General features: G+C 56.0%; 7 protein-coding genes across 7 annotated transcripts; 3 read left to right on the top strand and 4 right to left on the bottom strand.

Moving 5' to 3' along the window:
• Nucleotides 1-671: 671 nt before the first annotated feature.
• Nucleotides 672-1,127, bottom strand: JCM15063_004796 (uncharacterized protein; the record flags this gene model as incomplete). The annotated part of the gene is made up of 2 exons (XM_076677456.1): nucleotides 672-758; nucleotides 828-1,127. The coding sequence occupies 2 exons, from the start codon at nucleotides 1,125-1,127 to the stop codon at nucleotides 672-674; spliced, it is 387 nt and encodes a 128-aa protein (XP_076535542.1).
• Nucleotides 1,128-1,505: 378 nt separating this feature from the next.
• JCM15063_004795 (uncharacterized protein) lies at nucleotides 1,506-6,092 on the top strand (the record flags this gene model as incomplete). Its single annotated transcript, XM_076677455.1, has 11 exons — nucleotides 1,506-1,799; nucleotides 1,874-1,900; nucleotides 1,969-2,071; nucleotides 2,133-2,419; nucleotides 2,484-3,607; nucleotides 3,685-3,871; nucleotides 3,938-5,188; nucleotides 5,253-5,580; nucleotides 5,649-5,777; nucleotides 5,847-5,930; nucleotides 6,013-6,092. The coding sequence occupies 11 exons, from the start codon at nucleotides 1,506-1,508 to the stop codon at nucleotides 6,090-6,092; spliced, it is 3,894 nt and encodes a 1,297-aa protein (XP_076535541.1).
• A 384-nt stretch (nucleotides 6,093-6,476) lies between these two features.
• Nucleotides 6,477-7,579, top strand: JCM15063_004794 (uncharacterized protein; the record flags this gene model as incomplete). The annotated part of the gene is made up of 3 exons (XM_076677454.1): nucleotides 6,477-6,624; nucleotides 6,789-7,337; nucleotides 7,407-7,579. 3 exons carry the CDS (start codon nucleotides 6,477-6,479, stop codon nucleotides 7,577-7,579), a joined length of 870 nt encoding a protein of 289 aa, XP_076535540.1.
• Nucleotides 7,580-8,667: 1,088 nt separating this feature from the next.
• JCM15063_004793 (uncharacterized protein) lies at nucleotides 8,668-11,261 on the bottom strand (the record flags this gene model as incomplete). The annotated part of the gene is made up of 4 exons (XM_076677453.1): nucleotides 8,668-9,732; nucleotides 9,795-10,041; nucleotides 10,118-10,304; nucleotides 10,367-11,261. 4 exons carry the CDS (start codon nucleotides 11,259-11,261, stop codon nucleotides 8,668-8,670), a joined length of 2,394 nt encoding a protein of 797 aa, XP_076535539.1.
• Nucleotides 11,262-11,437: 176 nt separating this feature from the next.
• On the bottom strand, nucleotides 11,438-13,950 carry CDC40 (Cdc40p; the record flags this gene model as incomplete). The annotated part of the gene is made up of 8 exons (XM_076677452.1): nucleotides 11,438-11,466; nucleotides 11,540-11,561; nucleotides 11,641-11,841; nucleotides 11,919-11,989; nucleotides 12,057-12,267; nucleotides 12,336-12,445; nucleotides 12,525-12,672; nucleotides 12,739-13,950. 8 exons carry the CDS (start codon nucleotides 13,948-13,950, stop codon nucleotides 11,438-11,440), a joined length of 2,004 nt encoding a protein of 667 aa, XP_076535538.1.
• Nucleotides 13,951-14,085: 135 nt separating this feature from the next.
• On the top strand, nucleotides 14,086-16,988 carry JCM15063_004791 (uncharacterized protein; the record flags this gene model as incomplete). Its single annotated transcript, XM_076677451.1, has 4 exons — nucleotides 14,086-14,148; nucleotides 14,280-16,497; nucleotides 16,583-16,774; nucleotides 16,855-16,988. The coding sequence occupies 4 exons, from the start codon at nucleotides 14,086-14,088 to the stop codon at nucleotides 16,986-16,988; spliced, it is 2,607 nt and encodes an 868-aa protein (XP_076535537.1).
• Nucleotides 16,989-17,677: 689 nt separating this feature from the next.
• JCM15063_004790 (uncharacterized protein) lies at nucleotides 17,678-19,468 on the bottom strand (the record flags this gene model as incomplete). Its single annotated transcript, XM_076677450.1, has 4 exons — nucleotides 17,678-18,440; nucleotides 18,504-18,949; nucleotides 19,028-19,307; nucleotides 19,383-19,468. The coding sequence occupies 4 exons, from the start codon at nucleotides 19,466-19,468 to the stop codon at nucleotides 17,678-17,680; spliced, it is 1,575 nt and encodes a 524-aa protein (XP_076535536.1).
• Nucleotides 19,469-19,546: the final 78 nt, after the last annotated feature.

Here is a 19,546-nt window from a genome sequence, read left to right as displayed (position 1 = left end):
AAGCGAGCATCTCTTCATAAAGCAGGCGAACCGCGAAACACAGAAAAGCGGGTAAATGTGTCAAGCCCAAGCAGCGAACGTCACCACAGAGCGACAGCATATGAACGGCGAGCCCCAGAGACTCGAATGAGCAGGTAAGAGCGAAAAACTGTCGCAGTGAACAGCAGAGAGCTTGCAAGCGATCATGCTTTCACTTTTGCCCGTTCTGACCTGGCTCGAGTCGCGTCCTTGCAGCATCCGAAGCGTTGACAGATAGCCCCGAAGCACGGCGAGAGAGAGAGAAAACGGAGCGCGAGAACCCCAATTGTCCCAGCCAAAAGAGGGAGGTCTTCCGAAGAAGACCTACCCTCTTAATCGAGATATGAAAATCTCGACTCTCTACCCGACGCCTTCGTCGCAGCAGGAAAAAATTGGGGGGAAAAGGAAAAGAAGGGAGTCCACCCGGGAGAGGTATTCCCCCTTCTTCTCGTTTCTTTTTGTCTTTCAACAACTGATCCGAACACCTTGTTCTCCACTTTTTCCCACTCCAACTCGTCGTAGACGTATCCAGGTGATTCAGTCGAAGGGAAGGTTTGAGAAAAGGGTCGAATCGATGGTGTGAAAGGTTGGAAGAAAAGAGCGGGTGTTCCCGATTTGCTTTTTAGTGGGGGTTGAGAAACTGACAGAACAGTTTACTCCTCGGCGTCGACAACCGAGGTCTGGAGACCCTTGAAGTCGGTGGTGGGGACGAAGGAAGCGTAGGTGTAGAGCTTCTCGTCCTGCGGAAGTAGAGAGAGCGCATGGTCAGGCAGGCACTTTTTTAAGGAACAGGGAACGAGTTGGCTTACGGCGGGCGCGTCCTCGTCGTCGTTACGCTTGCGGTGGAGGCGAACACGGATGCGGTGAGGGACGTTCTTGATACCCTTGCCCCAGATGGCCGAGTTGAGTCCGGGCTCGAGGACGACCTTCTTGGTACCCATGTGCTTCTGGGCGAAAGCCTTGACGGCCTTGATGGCCGAGGGAGCGCGGTGCTTGAATCCCTTGCCGTGGACGCGAGTGTGGAGGTGGATCGTGTACTCGCGGGCGACAACGTCGGTAAGGGCCGAACGAGTCTTGCGCTCAGAGGTGTTCTTGTTTCCACGGGCCATTGCTGAAGACTAGGGCTGGACAAACAGAACGACAGCGAGAGCGAGTCAGCACTTTTTTTTTTCTTTTTTTCGCGACGAGATGAAAAGACGAGCGGTTTCGGGGAGCGGCAGTCGAGGCGAAGCAGCAGGGGCGCAGTCGATGCTAGTAGGGTGACAGGGAAGATGATGGAGCCTGTACACTCACAGATCAAGGGTTGGCGATGTCACGAAGAAAAAGAAAGCAAGGCGGGGCGCGCGCAAGCGAGTGACCCTCGAGAAATTCAACCGGGCAATTGTAAATTGCCCACATTCGTAAGTTATTTGGATTACAATCACTACGAATATCGCGTTCCACCTCTCGTCTCAATCACCCCACCGGCTCCGCGTTATCCGCACGCCATGTCGGGCCAGAGCGAGCTGCCAGATCCGCCGATGAAGGACGAGACCCCGATGCCGCCCGACCTCGTGCCTGCAGGCGAGAGTCACCACTCGAACCCGCGTCCGAACAAACGCACCTTGACGGAACTGCAGGACGAGGCGGACGAGAACGACGTCAAGGATGCCGAAGGAGACGCTTCGGACGACCAGCCCGAGGACAACGGCAATGACGCCGACGAACCGAGTCCGAGTCGAGATGAACCAACTGCCGAGAACGACGACGACGAAGACGACGACGACGACGGCAGTGAACAGGTACGCCTTCGCGCCACAGCCTTCTCCTTTGTCGCTCGTTCACGCCCCTGACCTCGCGATCCGTGTACTCGCAGGACTCGGATCGACCTCGCAAGAAAAAGGTACCGTGATTCATCACTTGCACCCGCGACTTTGCTCCATTCTGATCCTTTTTTCTTGCAATCTGCAGAGGAGAAGACGCGCCGGAAACCAGTTCCTCGATATCGAAGCCGACGTCGACGAGGACGAGGACGAGGAGGAAGAGGAAGGAGAGGAAGGCTTCATCGCCAACGGTGAGCTACCTCTCGAGCAGCTATCTCGAGTGCCTCGTTGCTGACCGAAACCGAGATACAGACAATTTCATCGTCGACCGACGAGAACCCCGACGCGAGCGAGAAGGCTCACTCCCTCTAGGCGAAGACGATGCCGATTTCGGAGACATCGACGGCGACGCCTCGCATCGGCGACTCGATCGAAGGCGTATGGCCAAGAAGGACCAGGAAGCAGCGGCATTGGCCGAAGAGTTGGACGCGAGGTACAAGAAGAACAAGTACAAAGCGGGCGACACGGATGACTGGGCGCCGCAGGCCCTCCTCATGCCGAGCGTGAACGATCCGAGCATCTGGGGAGTCAAATGCAAAGTCAGTGTTTCTCTACACCGACAGCTTTGCTACCTGCAGCTAACTCGACAACTCTTATGGACAGATCGGTCGAGAGCGTGAACTCGTTCTCTCGCTCTCTCGCAAAGCCGCCGCGCTCCAAGCTTCCGACAATGCGCAGCCGCTGCGTATCATCTCTGCATTCCAGCGCGACTCGCTCAAGGGTTACCTCTACGTCGAAGCTCGCTCCGAACAGGATGTACGAGACGCTGTGCATGGACTCGTCGGCATGTACCACAACGGTCCGAACGGTATCTTCCTCGTCGACCTCGAGGAGATGCCCGATCTGCTCAAGACGAAGCAGAAGAAGATTGAACTGCAACCGGGCGGATGGGTTCGAATCAAACGTGGAACGTACGCGGCCGATCTCGCGCAGGTGCTTGGATTGAGCGAGAACGGCGAGGAAGCGACCGTCAAGTTCATCCCGCGTATCGATTTGACCCCGAAAGACGACAACACCTCGGTCGGCCCTGACGGCAAGAAACGCCGCAAAGGGTTCGCGACACCCCTTGCGTTCCGTCCTCCACAGCGATTGTTCAACCCCGAAGCGATCAGCAAGGCGTACGGAGCCTCGGCAGTCTCGAGACGACCTGGAGGAATTTTCCTGTTCCGCAACGACGAGTTCAAGGACGGATTCTGCGAGAAGGACATCCGCCTGACGGCGCTCACGATCGAAGAGGTGGCTCCGACCATTGACGAACTCACACGATTCCAAGGCGAAGCCGGTGCAAACGGAGACGCGCTCGACCTCGCGGCGATCGCCGAGATGAACCGCAAAGTCGCGCGAACGATCCTGCAACCGGGAGATCACGTCGAGGTATTCGAAGGAGACCAGAAAGGAATTCACGGAACGGTCGCATCCATCTCGAACGAGATTGTCTCGTTGACACCAGACGACGAACACGATTTGGGCAACATCAAGGTTGAAGTTCCGACCAAGAGTGTCCGAAAGCGGTTCAAGCCAGGAGACCATATCAAAGTCATGCAGGGTTCGAACGCCGACGAGACCGGTCTCGTTGTCAAAGTGGAGAACGACACGGTCACGTTCCTGAGTGACCTCAGTTCGACCGAAGTGAGCGTGTTTGCCAAAGACGTGCGTGAAGCGGCCGAGATCGGAAGTGGTGTCAACGTGATCGGTGGATACGAGCTGCACGACCTCGTTCAGCTAGAGTACGTCGCACCTCTCTTGGATGAAGCTCCTCCTCCTCCCGTCGGGGAATCTTGACTGATCAGGGAATTGTCAACAGTCCCCAAACGGCAGGTGTCATCATCAAGATTGAGCGAGAACTGTTCCGAATCCTCGATCAGTCTGGCACGGTTCGCTCGCTCAAACCGAGTCAGATCAGCTCAAAAGTCTCGACCAAGTTTGCCGTCGCGACCGACATGGAAGGCTTCGACATCAAGGCAGGAGAAACGATGAAGGAAAGCATGCCTGTATGATCCTAGTTCTCTGTGCTTGGGAGCTTCGGAGGTCCGGTCCTGACGATTCCTCGGAAACAGAACAATCTGAACGGTGAACGCACAGGTCGAGTCTTGCATGTGTACCGATCGCTGTATGCGTTCCTCCACTCGCGTGACATTGTCGAAAACGGAGGAGTGTTTGTCGCGTACGCTCGCAACCTGCAGTCGACTGCGCCTCGTGCGAACAAGCCGAAACCACTGGGACAGGGTATGAACCCGGAGCGAGCGGGCATGTTGCAGCAGCAAATGCCTCCACCACCAGTCGGCCACAGTTTCAGGCCGGACGGCAGGATCCACCGCAAAGTCCTAGTCGTCTCGGGCACGTACAAGGGCAACGCCGGAATCATCAAGGACGTGACAGGGAACCAAGCGCGTGTCGAGCTCCACTCGATGGCAAAAGTGATCACGGTCGGGATCGAGCGACTCAAGGAGCAAAAGGCGGATGGCACGCTGATCCCGCTGCTAGAGCGACCTGGTCGGGACGGACCCGGCGGAGGAGGGTACGGTGGACGAGGCGGATTCAACCGCGAGGGATCCACCGCGTTCGGTTCTGCCTCGAACACAGCCCCCCTGGGTCAACCTGGAGGACCTGGCGGATACGGTGGGTATGGAGGCGCGCCTGTGTTCGGAGGTGGAAGAACCCCTGCGCCCAATTTTGCCAATGGTCGCACACCAGCGCCCAATTACGCTGGGGGCCGAACTCCCGCACCCGGGTTCGGAGGAGCCACTCCTGCCATGGGATTCGCGCCTTCCGGGAACACGCCGAATCCATGGTCTGCCGATTCTCGGACACCGTACCACCAACCTCCGCCGAACGACGCGTTCAACCCTTCGTCTCGCACGCCGGCCTACCCTGGTATGGGCGCAGGAGGGCCTTCTGGACCTTCCGCTGCGACGCCAAATCCATACAACAACTACAACGGCCCTCCGCCCCAACACCCAGGTTTAGCCGCTGTTCAAGGAGGGTACGGAGGTGGACGAACACCGTTTGGCGGGAACCGAACGCCGTTCGGAGGTGCTCATGGGGGTACCGGAAACGACGGTGGCCGAACCCCAGACCCGAGGCGAGCGGCCGAAGGACGGACGCCAGCATACGGTGGAGCAGGAGGCAGGACGCCAGCTTACGGAGGTGGCAAGACACCAGCGTACGGGGCCAAGAACAATGGTTACATGGGAGCGCCTACGCCGGCTGCCATGTCTGCGCCAACGCCGGCTGCAGGCAACGGTGGAGGTTACGATGACGAGCCCTACGGATCTGGCGCCGCGAGTGCTCCGACACCAGCTGCGGGCGTGAGTCACTTGCTCCTTGCGGTATGGTGACGAAACCACTGACCGTCAACATTGTTCCTGACAGCGTGGGAACGAGTATGCCAGCGCACCGACCCCGTACACAGCGCCGACGCCTTACACAGCGCCGACTCCAGCCGCGAACGCAGCGCCAACCCCCGCCGCCTATCCTTCAGGACCGACGCCAGCTGCGTCCGCCCAGACACCGGGAGCCGGTCTCTCGTATCAGACTCCGGGAGTGTATGCGGGCGCGGCGACTGCCGCGGCCGAGCCACTCGAGTACACGGAAACTGTCCAGACAGAGACTGTTCTACCCAAGGACTGGGTGGCAGCAGGAGTCAGGGTGGTAGTCGAACAGTCTCCGTTCCAAGCCAACCGATTGATCGGTCAATATGGTGCGTCTCGGTCTTCTCTCTCCGATCGTCCCGAGTCGAATTGACCAGATTCTTCGGAACCCTTTCAGCATTCGTGCGGGAAGTCAAGGGGGACGTGTGCGAGCTGTACATCGAATCGAACAAGGAGGACGTGCTCGACTTCCCGCGGTCGGACTTGAAGCCCATGCCGCCGTATGACCAGGGCGAACCTTGTGTCGGTGAGTGGCCAACTTGGAGAAGATCCCTTTCGGACCAAAACTGACTTGACATTGGGGATGCTTCTGTAGTGCTACTCGGTCCGCAGCGTGGTCAACGAGGCAAGACGAGCTATGCCGACGGCGACCATTTCATGGTCGAGTTCTCGAGCGGAGGTCAGTCTCGTCTGATTTCCTCTTGTCGGCGATTTGGTGAAACAGCGTGCTCAATCTCACTCTCTCTCGAATGCGACTACAGCACCTGCGGTCATCGAGGCTCGACACCTTTGCCAGCTCGCTGCGGACGGAGTTCCTGCTCGAGGTTCTGGTTCAGCTTGAGACCACCCACTCGGACCAAGGATAGTCGCCCCATGAGCTTTAGTTGCTTTCCGTATCATCTCCCATTACCCCTTCCGTGAGTCTCGACAATGCAGTAAGTTTGTACAAGTCTAGTGGATTCCCCCCAAAAAATTTACGCTTGCAAGAAAAGTCGTTTGTGCATCTCGTTTTGGTTTCGACCAAGTCATCGGCTTCTCTCACTGGGAGCAATCTGCTAAGAAGTCAGAAGATCGAGACTTGAGAGAGGTTGAAAAAGGTGAGACCGCTGACGTCAAACGGTTTTCACTGGCCTGCGGCTCGTTGCTGGCGCGCGAACGCTGCTGGCCTAGGTTTCTTCTCCCGAACCGCTCTCAACTACATCCTCACCGAGACTCAAGAATCACCATGTCTACCTGGGCTGATATCGCTGCCAAGAACGCTCCTCCCGAGGAACTCCAAGCCCACCCCGACCCTCGGTTGCTCGAACGGAAAGAGGACCACCCTACGCACGAAGGCGAACAGGCGGTCGATTACGAGGCCGAACACGTTCACGGTAAGCTTACTGCAAGCACGAGACTGACGGCTCAAGAGGTTCTTCGACCTAGTCGGCGATTCCTCGATGCCTCGTCATCGAACCGGCTTGCAAGCCTTCTCCTCATACGGACACTCGCACTGATGGTCGCTCGCGACGATGCATCTACTTTAAACCCCTCTTAGTTGTCGACCGTGATGAAGCCGACAAACTTCGCAAAGCCATGGACAACGCCGAGGATTCGCAAGCCGAGGACGAGTTCGCGCGTGCTCGCCGACACCAGGAAGAGCGTGATGCCGCAACTCAACAAGCACGCCTCAAGGCACAGACTCAACAGGAACTGAAGAAGGAAGTCGATGTCGTCGAAGCCGAGGCTTCGTCCCAAGTCGAGCAGGGCAAGGCTACTGCTGAGAAGACTGCAAAGGACGCCGACAAGGTCGTCAAGGACACCAAGCAAGAAGTCAACAAGACGTACAACAGCGCTAAAGAGCAGGGCAAGGAAGCTCTCGCGGAAGGCAAGAAGGAAGCGAAGGAGAAGTACGCCGAAGGCAAAAAGGTCGCGGGCGAGAAGTGGGAACAAGGCAAGAAAGAGGCCAAGGAGTTTGCCGACAAGGCCGAGAAAGAAGTCAAGAAGGATGCCAAGAAGGTGCAGAAGAAGGCGGGCGAGATCGAGAAGGAGGGACGGGCACTCGCGAGGGAGTACCCGTATGCCGCAACTGGACTGGTCGGTGCTGGTAAGCCTTCTCTCTGGATGTCGCCTCGTCACTTGAGCTTGACTTCTGATCGCTTTCGTATTGCTGCAGTCAACCTTGCTCTCGTCGCCGTGCCCGCTTACTACGCCTACCAGAACTGGAACAAGCCGCGTTGGGATCGAAGGATCATCTCGGCATTCGTGGTCGGACTCACCGCTGCCTTCGGAGCCGAGAGCGCACTTGGCTGGTTCGAGTACAAGGAGGGACACCGACCCAACCTGTAAATACCGCGCGAGGTTCCTTCATTGGTTAATTTGTACAGGTAGTTTTGCAGTGATATCCTATTTCGTCTTAGGTTTTACTCTCCAATAAAATTAAAAGCAGTACTATAATCCAAGGGAGAGGAAGACAGCGAAATACCAACAATCAAGAGTACGAGACCAATGTTAACTTGCCTAGCTTGTGCTGTTAGATTGACTGGGGAAAAAATCGTGAAGACAGAGAAAGTCGAATGACCCGCGCTTCCTCTCGCACTCATGCCATCTGTACTTTGAGACCTCCGTTTACTTGTAGCCGATGCCTGAAGCCCAGAAAGTCATCTGTAGCGTGAGGGTCCTCCTGAACAGACTCGTACACTTGAGCGACATTGTGCTCACCGTATCTGAGCTCAATGCGTCGTTTCTTCAAGCTTGTACCTCGTCCGTCCGCATCCGACGTCGGACGATTTATTTTTGCGTCCTTGTACTGTGGATCTCTGGAATGCGTAGCACCGTAGCAGGATGACTGATTGCCCCCTTGCCACCCTGTTTGTCGCAACCTTTGAATGCGAAAAAATCCAAGCTACAACTCGATATTGACATGCGCCAAGTGCTAGTTGTTCGTCACAGTTGAGTCAGCATGTGATCGATACATCAAGCGGAGTGAGAGGGATAACGAGAAGCCCCTTGTAGCAATTGCATCGACCGTCTCTCGCCGGCCACTCTAAAAAGAATCCTTGCACGGCAACTCGTCGAAAAGCTGACAATGCTTAATTTAGCCTACAATACTCAGTTGAGCCTTCAAGTCACTTTCACGATGATGAGATTGAACGCTTTGTGCCCGCCGCCCGATGCCGACCGCTTTCCTCTAAGATGCAAAGCAACGCTCGGATCTCGCCTACTCTGGTCCCCCGACCAGAATTAGTTCTCGCGCTCTAGATATTCGATGGTCCCGGACTGACGTTTCCAGGAGATTCTACAATGCTCAAAGATCAGAAAAAGCAGGGGAGCAGGAAAAACGTTTGAGGAAATTATCCAACCTCTCTTCGTTTCCAACTCGAATACAAGCTGCCAAAGATACACAGAGAGACGAGAACTCTAGTTCGGACCCTCCCTCAGTCTCGACCTCTCCACCTTCTGATCCCTTTTGCAGCAACGGCCCAACCCCCCAAAGGTGCAATCCCGATCCTCCATACCCACAACCTTCCCACTTCGTTGACCCTCCTCGCCGCACGTTCGTTCCCTCCCACCTTCCTGAACACCCAACTCGCCGATTCGATCAAAGGTACAAACAAGTTCAACGGGGAAGGGAGTGGAGGAGTCGAGAAGGCCGAAGCGAGGGATTCCAACCTACGTTGTCCGACTCTCGGTTTCGTCGTGCGACTTCTACGTGGATCGAACGGTACTGGAGGTACGAACGAGAAGTACCTCGTGATTGCCAATCGTTCTCGACGACTTCGGAACGCGACTTCTCGACCGTATCGATCCCAACCGTCGAGGTCGTCAAGTTCTCGTCGAGGGGTGAGCGGATGCAACGGGTAGATCGGTTTCGGAGAGATCGAAGGTCGACCTCCGGCGAAGAACGCGAGGACGACTCCTAGTACGAGCGTGAACGCAAGTGTCGTACGTGCTTCGATCGGTGAAGTCGATTTGCCCATTGTCTCGATCGACCCGTCGTGGTTTGATGCGTTCGTGGGCAACACAATGAGAGGAAAGTGTACGAGGCGGACGAGAACTCCCGGATAATCAATCTCGCCACTGAGACTCCACAACATGAGTGCTCCAAACACGGCAAAGTACGTCGCGAATTGGATCAACCCTCCCAAGTTCGCTTCTAGACTTCGAAGCGCTCGATGCGAAACGGGGACTTTTTTCGGAGGAGGTCTATACCCGACATCCCGAGTGCGACGTCCATCTCGAATCTTTTGCCACTGTTGGTGTGTTGGCGCTCCGAACGCGGGAGAATTCTGGGGCAGAACTCGCGATGCGGCGAGGAACGGCACGGACCACGCAAGGAGCGAGAGTGAAGTTGCGAGCATGAACGTTGGCCTTCGTCGAGGCGTCGCGATCCAGAAGGCGAGGAAGCGTAGGAGGAGAGACACGAAGACGAGGGCGTGATGCAGGAGTGGCAGCAGAGTCGAAGGCGAGAGTGGGAGCGAAGGTGTCGGTCCTCGATGTAGCTGCTCTCGACGGGCGATCAATATTTCGTTACTGAAAACCCGACCGGGAAGGGATCACTCACCCAAGCTCGCCCGACTTCACCCGCCCAGCCAAACGTACCCGCGACCCACAGCCACCAGACCATGCCTGTAAAGACGCTCCAGGTTTTGGCCGGACGTCCGTGAATTGGGGGGATGCCAGGTTGTCGCGGCATGTCGGGCGCGAGTGCGTTGAGGGCATCAAAATGCGAGTACGCCGAGAAGATCAAGATGTAGACAGTAATCGCCGCGTGCAGGGTCGACAGGATGTAGCTCTGAGAGTGTAGAATGCTGTACACTCGACAGGGACAGAGAAGCGTGAGCACGAATTGGCAACCTTTCGCAAGCGGGTTCAAGAAATACTCACCGAGGGATCGAGAAGCGGTCGAGGCGCACAAAAGATTCTTTCCACGACAGAGATTGTCCTTTCCGTGGTGGAGGTAGCAAACCATTGCGCCAAACATATTCGGTGCTAGCGAGAACAACGGGATGGGATACGAGGTCCTCGGCTTCGACGAACGGGAACGACGACAGGTTCAAGAGCAGGTCGATCGCTAGCTCGAAACTCGAATCAGTATGCGTCAGAGCGCGAGAGGGTCATAGTCGTTTCGCTCACCGCAAGTTGCGCGATCCATCGAGTCGTAGTTGAGCGGAAAGTCGTGAAAGAGCAAGGTCACGAGCGCGTCTTCCTCCTCCTCGTCCTCTTCTCGTTCGTCCCCAGTGACGAGATACGAATCGAGTAGTCCTTCTACGACGGCGTACAACCGTTCGCTCAGCTCGCGGCGTGCTTTGAACATCCTCAGTTCGCCGTCGACACCTCGATCCGTTTCCTGCACGATCCCTCTCGGTTCGGCTTGCAACGAGATCAAGAGGGACAAGAGGGACGCGAGGAACAGTGCCGACGGGGACGTGATCACGGTTGGGTCGAGCGCTTGGGCCGTCAGCGGAGACGATCGACTCGGTGCGCTCGTGTTTGAGGAAGACGACGCTGATGAAGTGGGGACGAGCTTTGGCGCGTTTGTGGCCAAGATTGATCCTGCATGGGTCGGACTCGCATACCCGTTCATGAACGTCGAAGGTCGAGAGGTATTCACGGCGGGTTGGATGAGCGAAGTCGAGACGAGGTCGGGGAGGAACTTGTTCAGGACTTTGTCGTGTCGTGATACGGTGAACACTTTGCGTAGGAAGGTGACTTCGGCTTCGGCTTCCTCGAGTGGCATGTCGGGGGGTAGCGTTGGAAGTCCTGGTGGTAGGACGTACCCTCGCTGTTCGAGCTCTTTCAGCAACGCGAGTACCATGCCTTCGATCGCGATGTCATCCTCGGTCAAGATCAACCCTGCTGCCGTGTTGAGTGGTGCATGTGGGCGAGTCGTGCCCGATCCGAACGACAGCTTGTTCGAAGCCGAAGGCGGGGGCGTTGAAGTGCGCGACCCTTCTGCGCTCGTCGTGAGGTACGCATTTGGTTCGGCCGTACCCGACAACAACGGTGTCTGTTCGTGCGGCACCGGCATCCGCAACGGCGAGTTTGAAGCGGGAGACACTGGTTCGAGCAAACACGCTGACGCGCGTAGGCCTTTACATTTTCAAGTAATTCATCTATGATGCCGTCTCTCGTTTGTGCCATGACGCATTCTATGGCAGCATGCTTCGAATTTACTACTACTAGTACGCAACATGGGTATAGCTTCTAGTCCCACAGCTTGATGAGACCGTCCCCTGACAACATCGAGACCGGCTATCAGTCGAATGCTACAGGTCGACAAGGAGTAAAGAGACTCGAGAAACTCACACGAACTCGTGACGACCTTGCTCTGTAGCGACCGACGAATGAATCAAAATGTTAGCAAATTTGCGCAAGGGTTGCTGAAACGCAGAAAGAAGAGAGCTCACGGATTCATGCGGCAACCAAGCATGACTGACAATCACCTTCGAGTGCGCCTTCTTGATCCTCGACACGATCCGACTCGTCTTAAAGTCCCAAAAGATCATGTCACCGGTACCGTCTCCCGAACTGAGGTAGCGACCATCGGGACTGAATCGAGGTTCGCACGCATATCCTGCGATCGTGTGACCGGCGAACCGCTTCTTGCGCTGTTGACGTTCGAGTGTAGAAACGTCAGGCACGACTCTGACTCAGAATGGGGAAGACGCCAACAAGGGAAACGCACGTTCTGCTTGAACGTATCGGCGCCAAACAGGACAATCTGGTTGTCGAGACTCGTTGCCGCCAACCATTTGTCTGGTTCCATGAAACCTCGAGGTCAGTGTCGCGCGATCGATTGCGATCGGTTAAGGATTCCGCTCACTGTTTGGGTGCAATCCAACCGCGGGCATCGAATGCATCGTGGGATCGGCAATCAGTTTGATCGGGACCGGGATGTCAAAGTCCCACACTCGCATCGTCTTGTCGTCCGATGTCGTAATGAAACGTCGGTTTTCGTCGACAAACGTGATCGTGTTGACCGGACCGAGATGCTGGTCGTACTCTTGCGTGATTTCGCCCGAACGCATGTCGTACTGTATTCATTCTCGAACACGTCAGAGAAGCTGGCTTAACAGAGGAGTCGGGAAAGAGGACCGCTGACCTGAATAATCTTCTTGTCGCTCATACCCGCAAGGAAGACGTTTTGCTGTTCTGGGTGGAATTTGATACAGTATGGGATCTTTCCGTTCGAGAAGGCTTGTTTGCATTGACCTGATTCCCCAAGTATCCGTATTAACAATCGAGGTTCCGAGAGAATGATTTCCAAGAACGTTTGAAGGAATTTTCGTACCAGTTTCCGTGTCCCAGAGCTTCATCTGGCGATCAAACGAGGACGACAGGAATTGAGCTCCAGCGTTGTCAAACTGGACATCGTGAACCGCCTTTGAATGACCCATGAACGTGCGAAGGCATTTGCCAGACTGATACACATCCCACAGCTGTTTTTCTTCTCGACTCGATCAGTTTGTTGTGACCTCTGGCACGAGATATCGAGGATCACTTGCCTTGATCCGCGTGTCCAAACTTCCCGACAGGATGAGGTGACCGCTACCTGGGAACAGCTGGATGCGCGAGACTCCCTTGGTGTGTCCCGACCACGTGTGAACACACTTTTTGGGCACGAAGCACTCTTGCTCGCCCGACACGCCACGCAGGTTGACCCCATCGACATCGAGCGGTACGTGCAAGTAAGTTCGTCCGAGGTAGTCGTGAGTTTCTTTGCCATGAAAGACACTCTTCTCCTGTCCGAACCCAACCTCTTTGCGGTTCGCGTCCTCGAGCACTTTTCTTCGTCGTTCCTCTTTCGAGAGGAGAGCTCCACCAGCGAGTTCTTGCTCCTCGTACTCTTCCTCGGTCGGTACGACGACACCGTGGTTGTCTCCTTCCCACCCAGCCCACGGTCCGAGGTACTCCTTCTGCTCCTTCTTGGGCTTTTTGCGCTTGCCAGCGGCACCTGCTCCGTTCGCATCTCCATCTCCTCCTTCGACTGCGGCCGCGTCCGGCGCCCCCTCGGCAGAAGGTTCCTCGTCTTGACCCTCCTCCTCGTCCTCTTCGTCGGGATCTTGAAAGACGCCGACTTTGCCCTTGCCCATGCGACGACGTTTCGCCGCCCTGGTCACTTCTCGAGTCGGTTTGACCTGACTGACAGACGCGCCCTGGTGGCGGAACGCCTCGTGCACATTGCCAACGAGGGCAGGGGTATGGTCCGAGTCGATTCCGGCGTGAAGGGACGGGTTCGCGGCGTACCCAAGCACGTGGAACGAACGTTGTTGCTCTGCGAACGCAAACTCTGAAAAGTGTTGCTGTTCGACGTGGCCCGTGAGCGTGTTTTGTTTCTCGAGTCGACGATCGTCCCAGGGGTTCGCAGGTCCTTGTACGGGTTTGGTCAAGTCTTGGTACGACGCGTTGTAGAAGATGACGTTGTCCGAGGGACGCGTGATCAGAGACGAGTGAGTCGAGTGCAGGTCGGACGAGATGACTTCGGGCGCAGATCGGATCGCGGTCGCACTCGCGGTCGATGTGCGCTGTGGTTGTTCCGATGTTGCGCTCAGAATGTTGATTCCGAATGCATCGGCAGGATCGTAGGTAGGGTCGTCTTCGAGATCATCGTCGGCGGGAACAGTGGAATTGAGATCGGGAGCAATGCGCGGGAGCTGCTTCGGTGGACTTGTAGGCTCGTTTTGATCCGAGTCGGATCCGTAGTCGACGAGCGCCATTGCGAAGACGAGCAAGGATGAACCGGATGAGATGGGATGATCTAGCGATCTGCGCGCGAAGGGACTTTTGGCATTTCTCCCTCTCCGCGCCTGTGCGTTCGCCTCGGCGGGGCAGCCCACGGCGTGTGCTGCGCGATGACCGACTACACCCCGCTCACGTTCGATCCGTCGGCGTGGTCCGCGCTGCCTTCCGACCAGGTGCGTTGCCCGAAATTCTCTCTCTCGCAGGCGCGGTTGGCCGGTCAGGTGCCGGTTTCGAAAATTGTTGGCCGAAAAAAAGATCGCATCGCCCCCGCAGCCCGGCTGACCCACCGCTCGCCGTGTAACAGCGCTCGATGTACGCGGGCGACTCGATCGGATTGCTCAGTCAACCGCCGCATCAACACGGCGCAAGTGCGGGTCCATCCTGGACGACCTGGTTCCCGCCGACGCACCCGTCCCTCGCGCTACCGTCCTCGCTCGCATCGGGCCCAGCGAACCTGCCGTCCCCTGGGACCACCTCGCCGAAACGGACCCAGGCAGACGCGCGCAGTGACCCGGTCGCAGCAACGCTCCTCGCGCTCTCACCGCTCGATTCGCCCACCGCGACAGCAGCGACAAGTCCAGCACCTCGCCAGTCGCCCTTCAAGCCCCAAGCGCCGAACGTGCACAACCTGATCACCCCTGCGAGTGTTGTGCCGTCCCCGTCTCCAGTGCCTGCAGCTGCTTCTCCCGCTTCGGTCCAAGCACCGTCACCCCTTTCGGCTTCCGCGCCTGCATCCACATCTGCAGCTGTCCCGACGTCATCTCAAGCTCAGGCGCAAGCACTGCAAGGACTCTCGTTCGACCTGCACGCGAGCGCACCGCTGTCTGCCCCGACCCGTCCAGAATCCGTCGCCATGCAGCAGTTCCTGAACGGGTACAACGCGCTCCAGAACCCCGGTTTGTATCCAGCCGCAATTTCGTCGGAAGAGTACATCCGTCTGCTCAAGCAGGCCACGAGCGAGCATCAACACCTGTTTGGCTCGGCGTCGTCTCCGACTTCGTTGTCACTCTCGGCAGGTGCGCGGCCAAGCAGCTCGTCGGCCGGATCGAACCACTCGTCGATGCAAGTCGTCAACCCGCCGTCTGGATCGTCCGCTTCGTCCTCTTCTGCTGCGACCGCGAGCTCGACCTTCTCGCTGCCTCCTCCAGCTGCGTACAATCTGCAGCAGCAGCATCCTCACTCCGCGCATCACTCGAGACCACACGAACGTACTCCTTCGACGAGTAGTTCGATTCGTACCTCGTCGAACGACCGAGCTTCCGTCATCGATTCGCCTCGAGGCTCGTACCCGACGTACCCTTCCCCTCAACCTACGAACCCGATTCACGCACATTACCCTTCACTCGCCGGTTCGACCCCTTCAGGGTTGCAACCGCAATCTCCGTTGAACCCGTATCTCGCACAGTTTGGCCTACACCACCAGCAGCAGGCCGTTGCTGCTGCTGCTGCCGACGGAGGGTACGATCCTTCGGAACCGTACATTCCATTGCATCAACAACACCAGCACCATCAACAACAACTCGCTTCTGCGTATGCCCTTCAACATCAGTTGCAGCAACAACATCAACAGCAACAACAGGCCCTTCAGCAGCAGCAGCAGCAGCAACCAACATCGTTCGCTCCCGTTGCAGCCATCATCCCACCAAGCCTCGGATTCTGTCCACCTGCACCCGCCCCGATACGTCCCAGTCAATTGACGTCGACATCAACTGCGTCTTCGCCAGCGGGGACGACGACGAGCTCATCAGCGAAAGGGAAAGGGAAACTCGTCTCACTCGATTCGGATCTCGCGGTCGACCCAATTCTGCAACGGTCAGGCTCGACTGGATCTTTGAGGGGGAGATCGAGAACGAGAAGGAACGATTTGAAACGCAAATGCTTGAGCGAGTTTGGAACCGAGGAAGATCGAGATGAGAACGAAATTCGACCCCCTCTCGAACCCGATGATGACGAAGTGGATGATGATCACGATGAACAAGGTCGAGACGAGCAGGACAGTCGAGAAGAGGTCAACACGAGTGAAGACGACGATGATGTTGAAGAAGGAGAAGAAGAAGGGGAAGATCCAATCCCGACTGCGTTCACGACTGAACCCGTCGCTTCAAGTTCAAACGCTTCGGCTTCAATGCCATTGTCACTCTCGAATTCTCAAATGAAGAGTCTGAGGGGTACGATCGTACCCAACATGATTTGTCCCCGTACGGGACAACTGAGGAGACAAACCGAAGTTCCTGCAGTCGAGGACGACCCTTCGGTACGACCGTATGGATGCAACTATTGTTACCTCGATCGCACGGTCGATGACGATACGTGGGCGTACTGGAAAGAGCAAGAAGCCGTACATGACGATATGAAGATTGGATGGAGAACCGTCAAGGAGTTGAGAGAGCACAACAACGCGTTTCACAAGGAACGAACCGACCTCATGAAGGAACTTGAACAACATGTCAGGGAAACGGCAGCGGGTAAAGGTCCAGATCTACCGTTTCGATGTGCGCTCGAACCTTGTGGGAAAACGTTCAGTGAGGCAATTCCCCTTTTCCCTTTGACAAATCCCTTCGCAAGTCGATTGACGTGAATTTCTCATCCTCGAAAAACGCAAATCAGAATCGCTTGCGGGGTTGAGGTTCCATTTTCAGAACGCTTCGGCAAACGGTCACTTCTTCTTGACGATCGAGAAAGATCAACATACCGGACTCGAACGACCGACGAAAAAATTCAAACAAGACATCCAACCGAACGGGAGAGAGTTGACATGTCCGGTCGAGCGATGTCCGAAACGGTTCAAACAGAGCGCAGGTAAGATCCTCCTCCCCTCTTTCCCAACTCTCGTAAAACATCGAGCTGATTGTCGGAAACGATGTTGGGGAATTTCTCAGGGTTGGCGTACCATTTGTCACATACCCCGAATCACGAAATCACCGAGGCTCTGGTCTCATCGTTCGAAAACACACTCCAATCGAAAACTCGATGGTGGTTCAAAAAACTAGGACTTGCGTTCGCTCCTCCTTGACGACGACGACCAAAACACCCTGATCCCGAAGATGCAATCTCGTCCAACTTCGATTTTCCCCCAAACTGTACATGTGTTCATTGCTTGTTCTTCTCTCTTTTATCCCTTCGTCCTCGCCAATCGTTCGCCTCGCAAAAAAGAAAGGAGAGAAACCCCAACCTCTCGTTGTTGTCATTACTATCCCTGCCCCTCTAGGAAGAAAACCCCGGAAACAACTTTTCGACTCGATTTACTGTCTCTTCCCAATCACATAATTTTCGCAAAACCCTCGTTTCCTCTCTCTCTCTTTCCTCGTACTTTCTTTACTTTCTCCCTCGTTCCGCAACCAAACGCAAATTTCCCTTGTAATCTTCCAAAGCACCTGTAGTTTTGTTAAAGTTCTTGTCTTTGTTTTTTCTACCCTTCTCGCTTGCCAAGATGAACATTGTGAGCTCTTTGGTTACAGCGTACTTTTTCTTCGATACGAGCAATCCGAGAGAAGTTTGCAAGGATACTCTCTCCCTGCATGGATCTGTAACAGAGAATCGAAACACGAGGGGAGAAAAGAGGTTCAAGGCCTACTTGCAGGACGTACTTCACACAGTACAGACAGGACACGGAACGAAACGAGAAAAAAAAAAAGAGAAACAGAACAGAACCGGCACAAAAACGATGTATCAGGTTGTCGAACAAAAGCCGACTTTTTTCTTTCAAGCTCGACCTGCAGATGATTGTTTCGATTCACGTTCGAGCGCCAAGATCCTTTCGGCTTCTTCGTTCGCTCTGTTCGCGTCTTCGTCCCCTTCTCCATACCCAGGCAACCTCTCCGATCCTCCACCACCTGCTGCCCCGGTTGAAGCTCGAGACGAATCGATTCCGTCCCATCCGGCTTCGTCAAGTGGGAGGGCACCCGGCATTGAACCAGAACGATCGTGTTCAAATAGTGGTTCTTGACGTGGTGATTGTTGTTGAGCAGGACCCAGGTTCTGGTCGGTACTACTGATCGAGGATCGGGGACGTAGTTGACCTGAAGCAGGTCCTCCCGTTCCCACTTGTGGTGCACCCGTTTCAGCGATCGTAGGTTCAGGTGGAGACACCCCAATTGGAGGGTGAGGAACTGGATACCCTTCAGCAAAAGTTGGAGGAGAGAACCCTTGACCGAGATCTTGTGGAGTCGGAGACAGGTTCAGGTGCTGTTGCTGCTGCTGCTGTGGGGTACGCTCTGCCATTGAATCTCTAAACGGTGAACGAGCAGGAATCGGAGGGACCGGGCGTTGGTGAGGTTCTCCTCCAGGAACGGTTGGATCACCAGGGGTAGCGGGAATCGTCTCGAGAGGCGGAACAAAGTGTTGACGAGTCGCAGAAGACGAAGCGCGAGAGCGTCCAGGGCTCACGAGGTTCGTCGGATGGGACGAGGCAGATTCGTCATCACCAAGGAGAGAGAGCTGGTCCGCGTGGGTCGCTCCGAACGATCTGAAAAAGTTGAATCCGATGGGGTCAATGCGTTGCACACGTGCGAGGAGAAAGCACGCTCACCTCGTGTCACTGTGTTGGAACGAGGAAGCGCTACTCTCTGGTAGGGCCGGGACGGGTGACGGTTTCCACGCGGCGAGAGCCTGTTCGAGCTCGACCTTGATTTGTGCCGTCTTGCGCTTGCCACCGTACTCGGCATCGATACCGTCAGTCTCCATAGTCTGCAGGAGCAACTCGCCGTACGATGCGATGATCGCGAGCTTCTCTCCCATCTCGCGTTCGGCGGCGAACCGGAGTGCGAACGATTCGTGCAGTTTCTGTCGCTGCAACGCGGCGAACGCCGAGGTCGAGGTTACAATCTCGGAATCGAGTTGATCGAGCTCGTTCTGGAGCGTCGCGATTTGGTCCGAACTCTTGCCGCGGGTGTCCTTGTCCTTGAGAGTCTGGAGTTTCGTTGCGAGAGCGGTGCGGTTCTTGCGTCGAATCGAGAGTTCGTTCTCCGAATTGCGCTGCAAGACTCGTCGAAAGCTTTGCATCGTCAGAAAGAGCCTGTACCAGGACGAGGGAGACTGCGTTTGAGAACTGACAATGTCTTTGAGGAAGAGTCGGGACTGTTCGATGCGGGCCGCAGCTTCGGCATGCACTTCGCTCGACTTGTACTGCAAGAAGGCAGCGCGATCAAACACGTCGGAAATGTCGGCGCCCTGATCGTCCTGTTGAGTCCACACGAACAGGTTCTTGCTCGCGAGTTGCGAGTTGCGCGACAACGCCGAGAGCGAGTCGGTCACGCCTCTCTGCGACCGAATGTACAGTTGTAGCTTGAGCGTGTCTTCGTGGCGGTACAAGAGCGGCGTCGTTTGCTGGCGCCTGGTACAGCGAGATCACTTGGTGATTCAGTTCAGCACGTCACTGAGGCGGTGCAATCGCACAGTGGGGACTCACAATGCGTTGAGATCCTTGGGCAGCTTGTTGAACAGCTCCTTGCCACTCGCAAGCAGTTGTGATCCTTTACTGGGCTGTTCAGACATGACTCGAGAGTGGGTATCGAGATCGGGAGAAAGAAGAAAGCGCTGGCTCCGCCTCGCGCGCGCGCACTGCTTCTGCGA

Source organism: Sporobolomyces koalae (assembly GCF_050403365.1).
Source record: "Sporobolomyces koalae JCM15063 DNA, S_koalae_JCM15063T_v1_ctg8, whole genome shotgun sequence".
NCBI lineage: Eukaryota > Fungi > Basidiomycota > Microbotryomycetes > Sporidiobolales > Sporidiobolaceae > Sporobolomyces > Sporobolomyces koalae.
The sequence above is the reverse complement of the archived record's forward strand: the minus strand, read 5'-3'. Positions and strand labels throughout refer to the sequence as shown.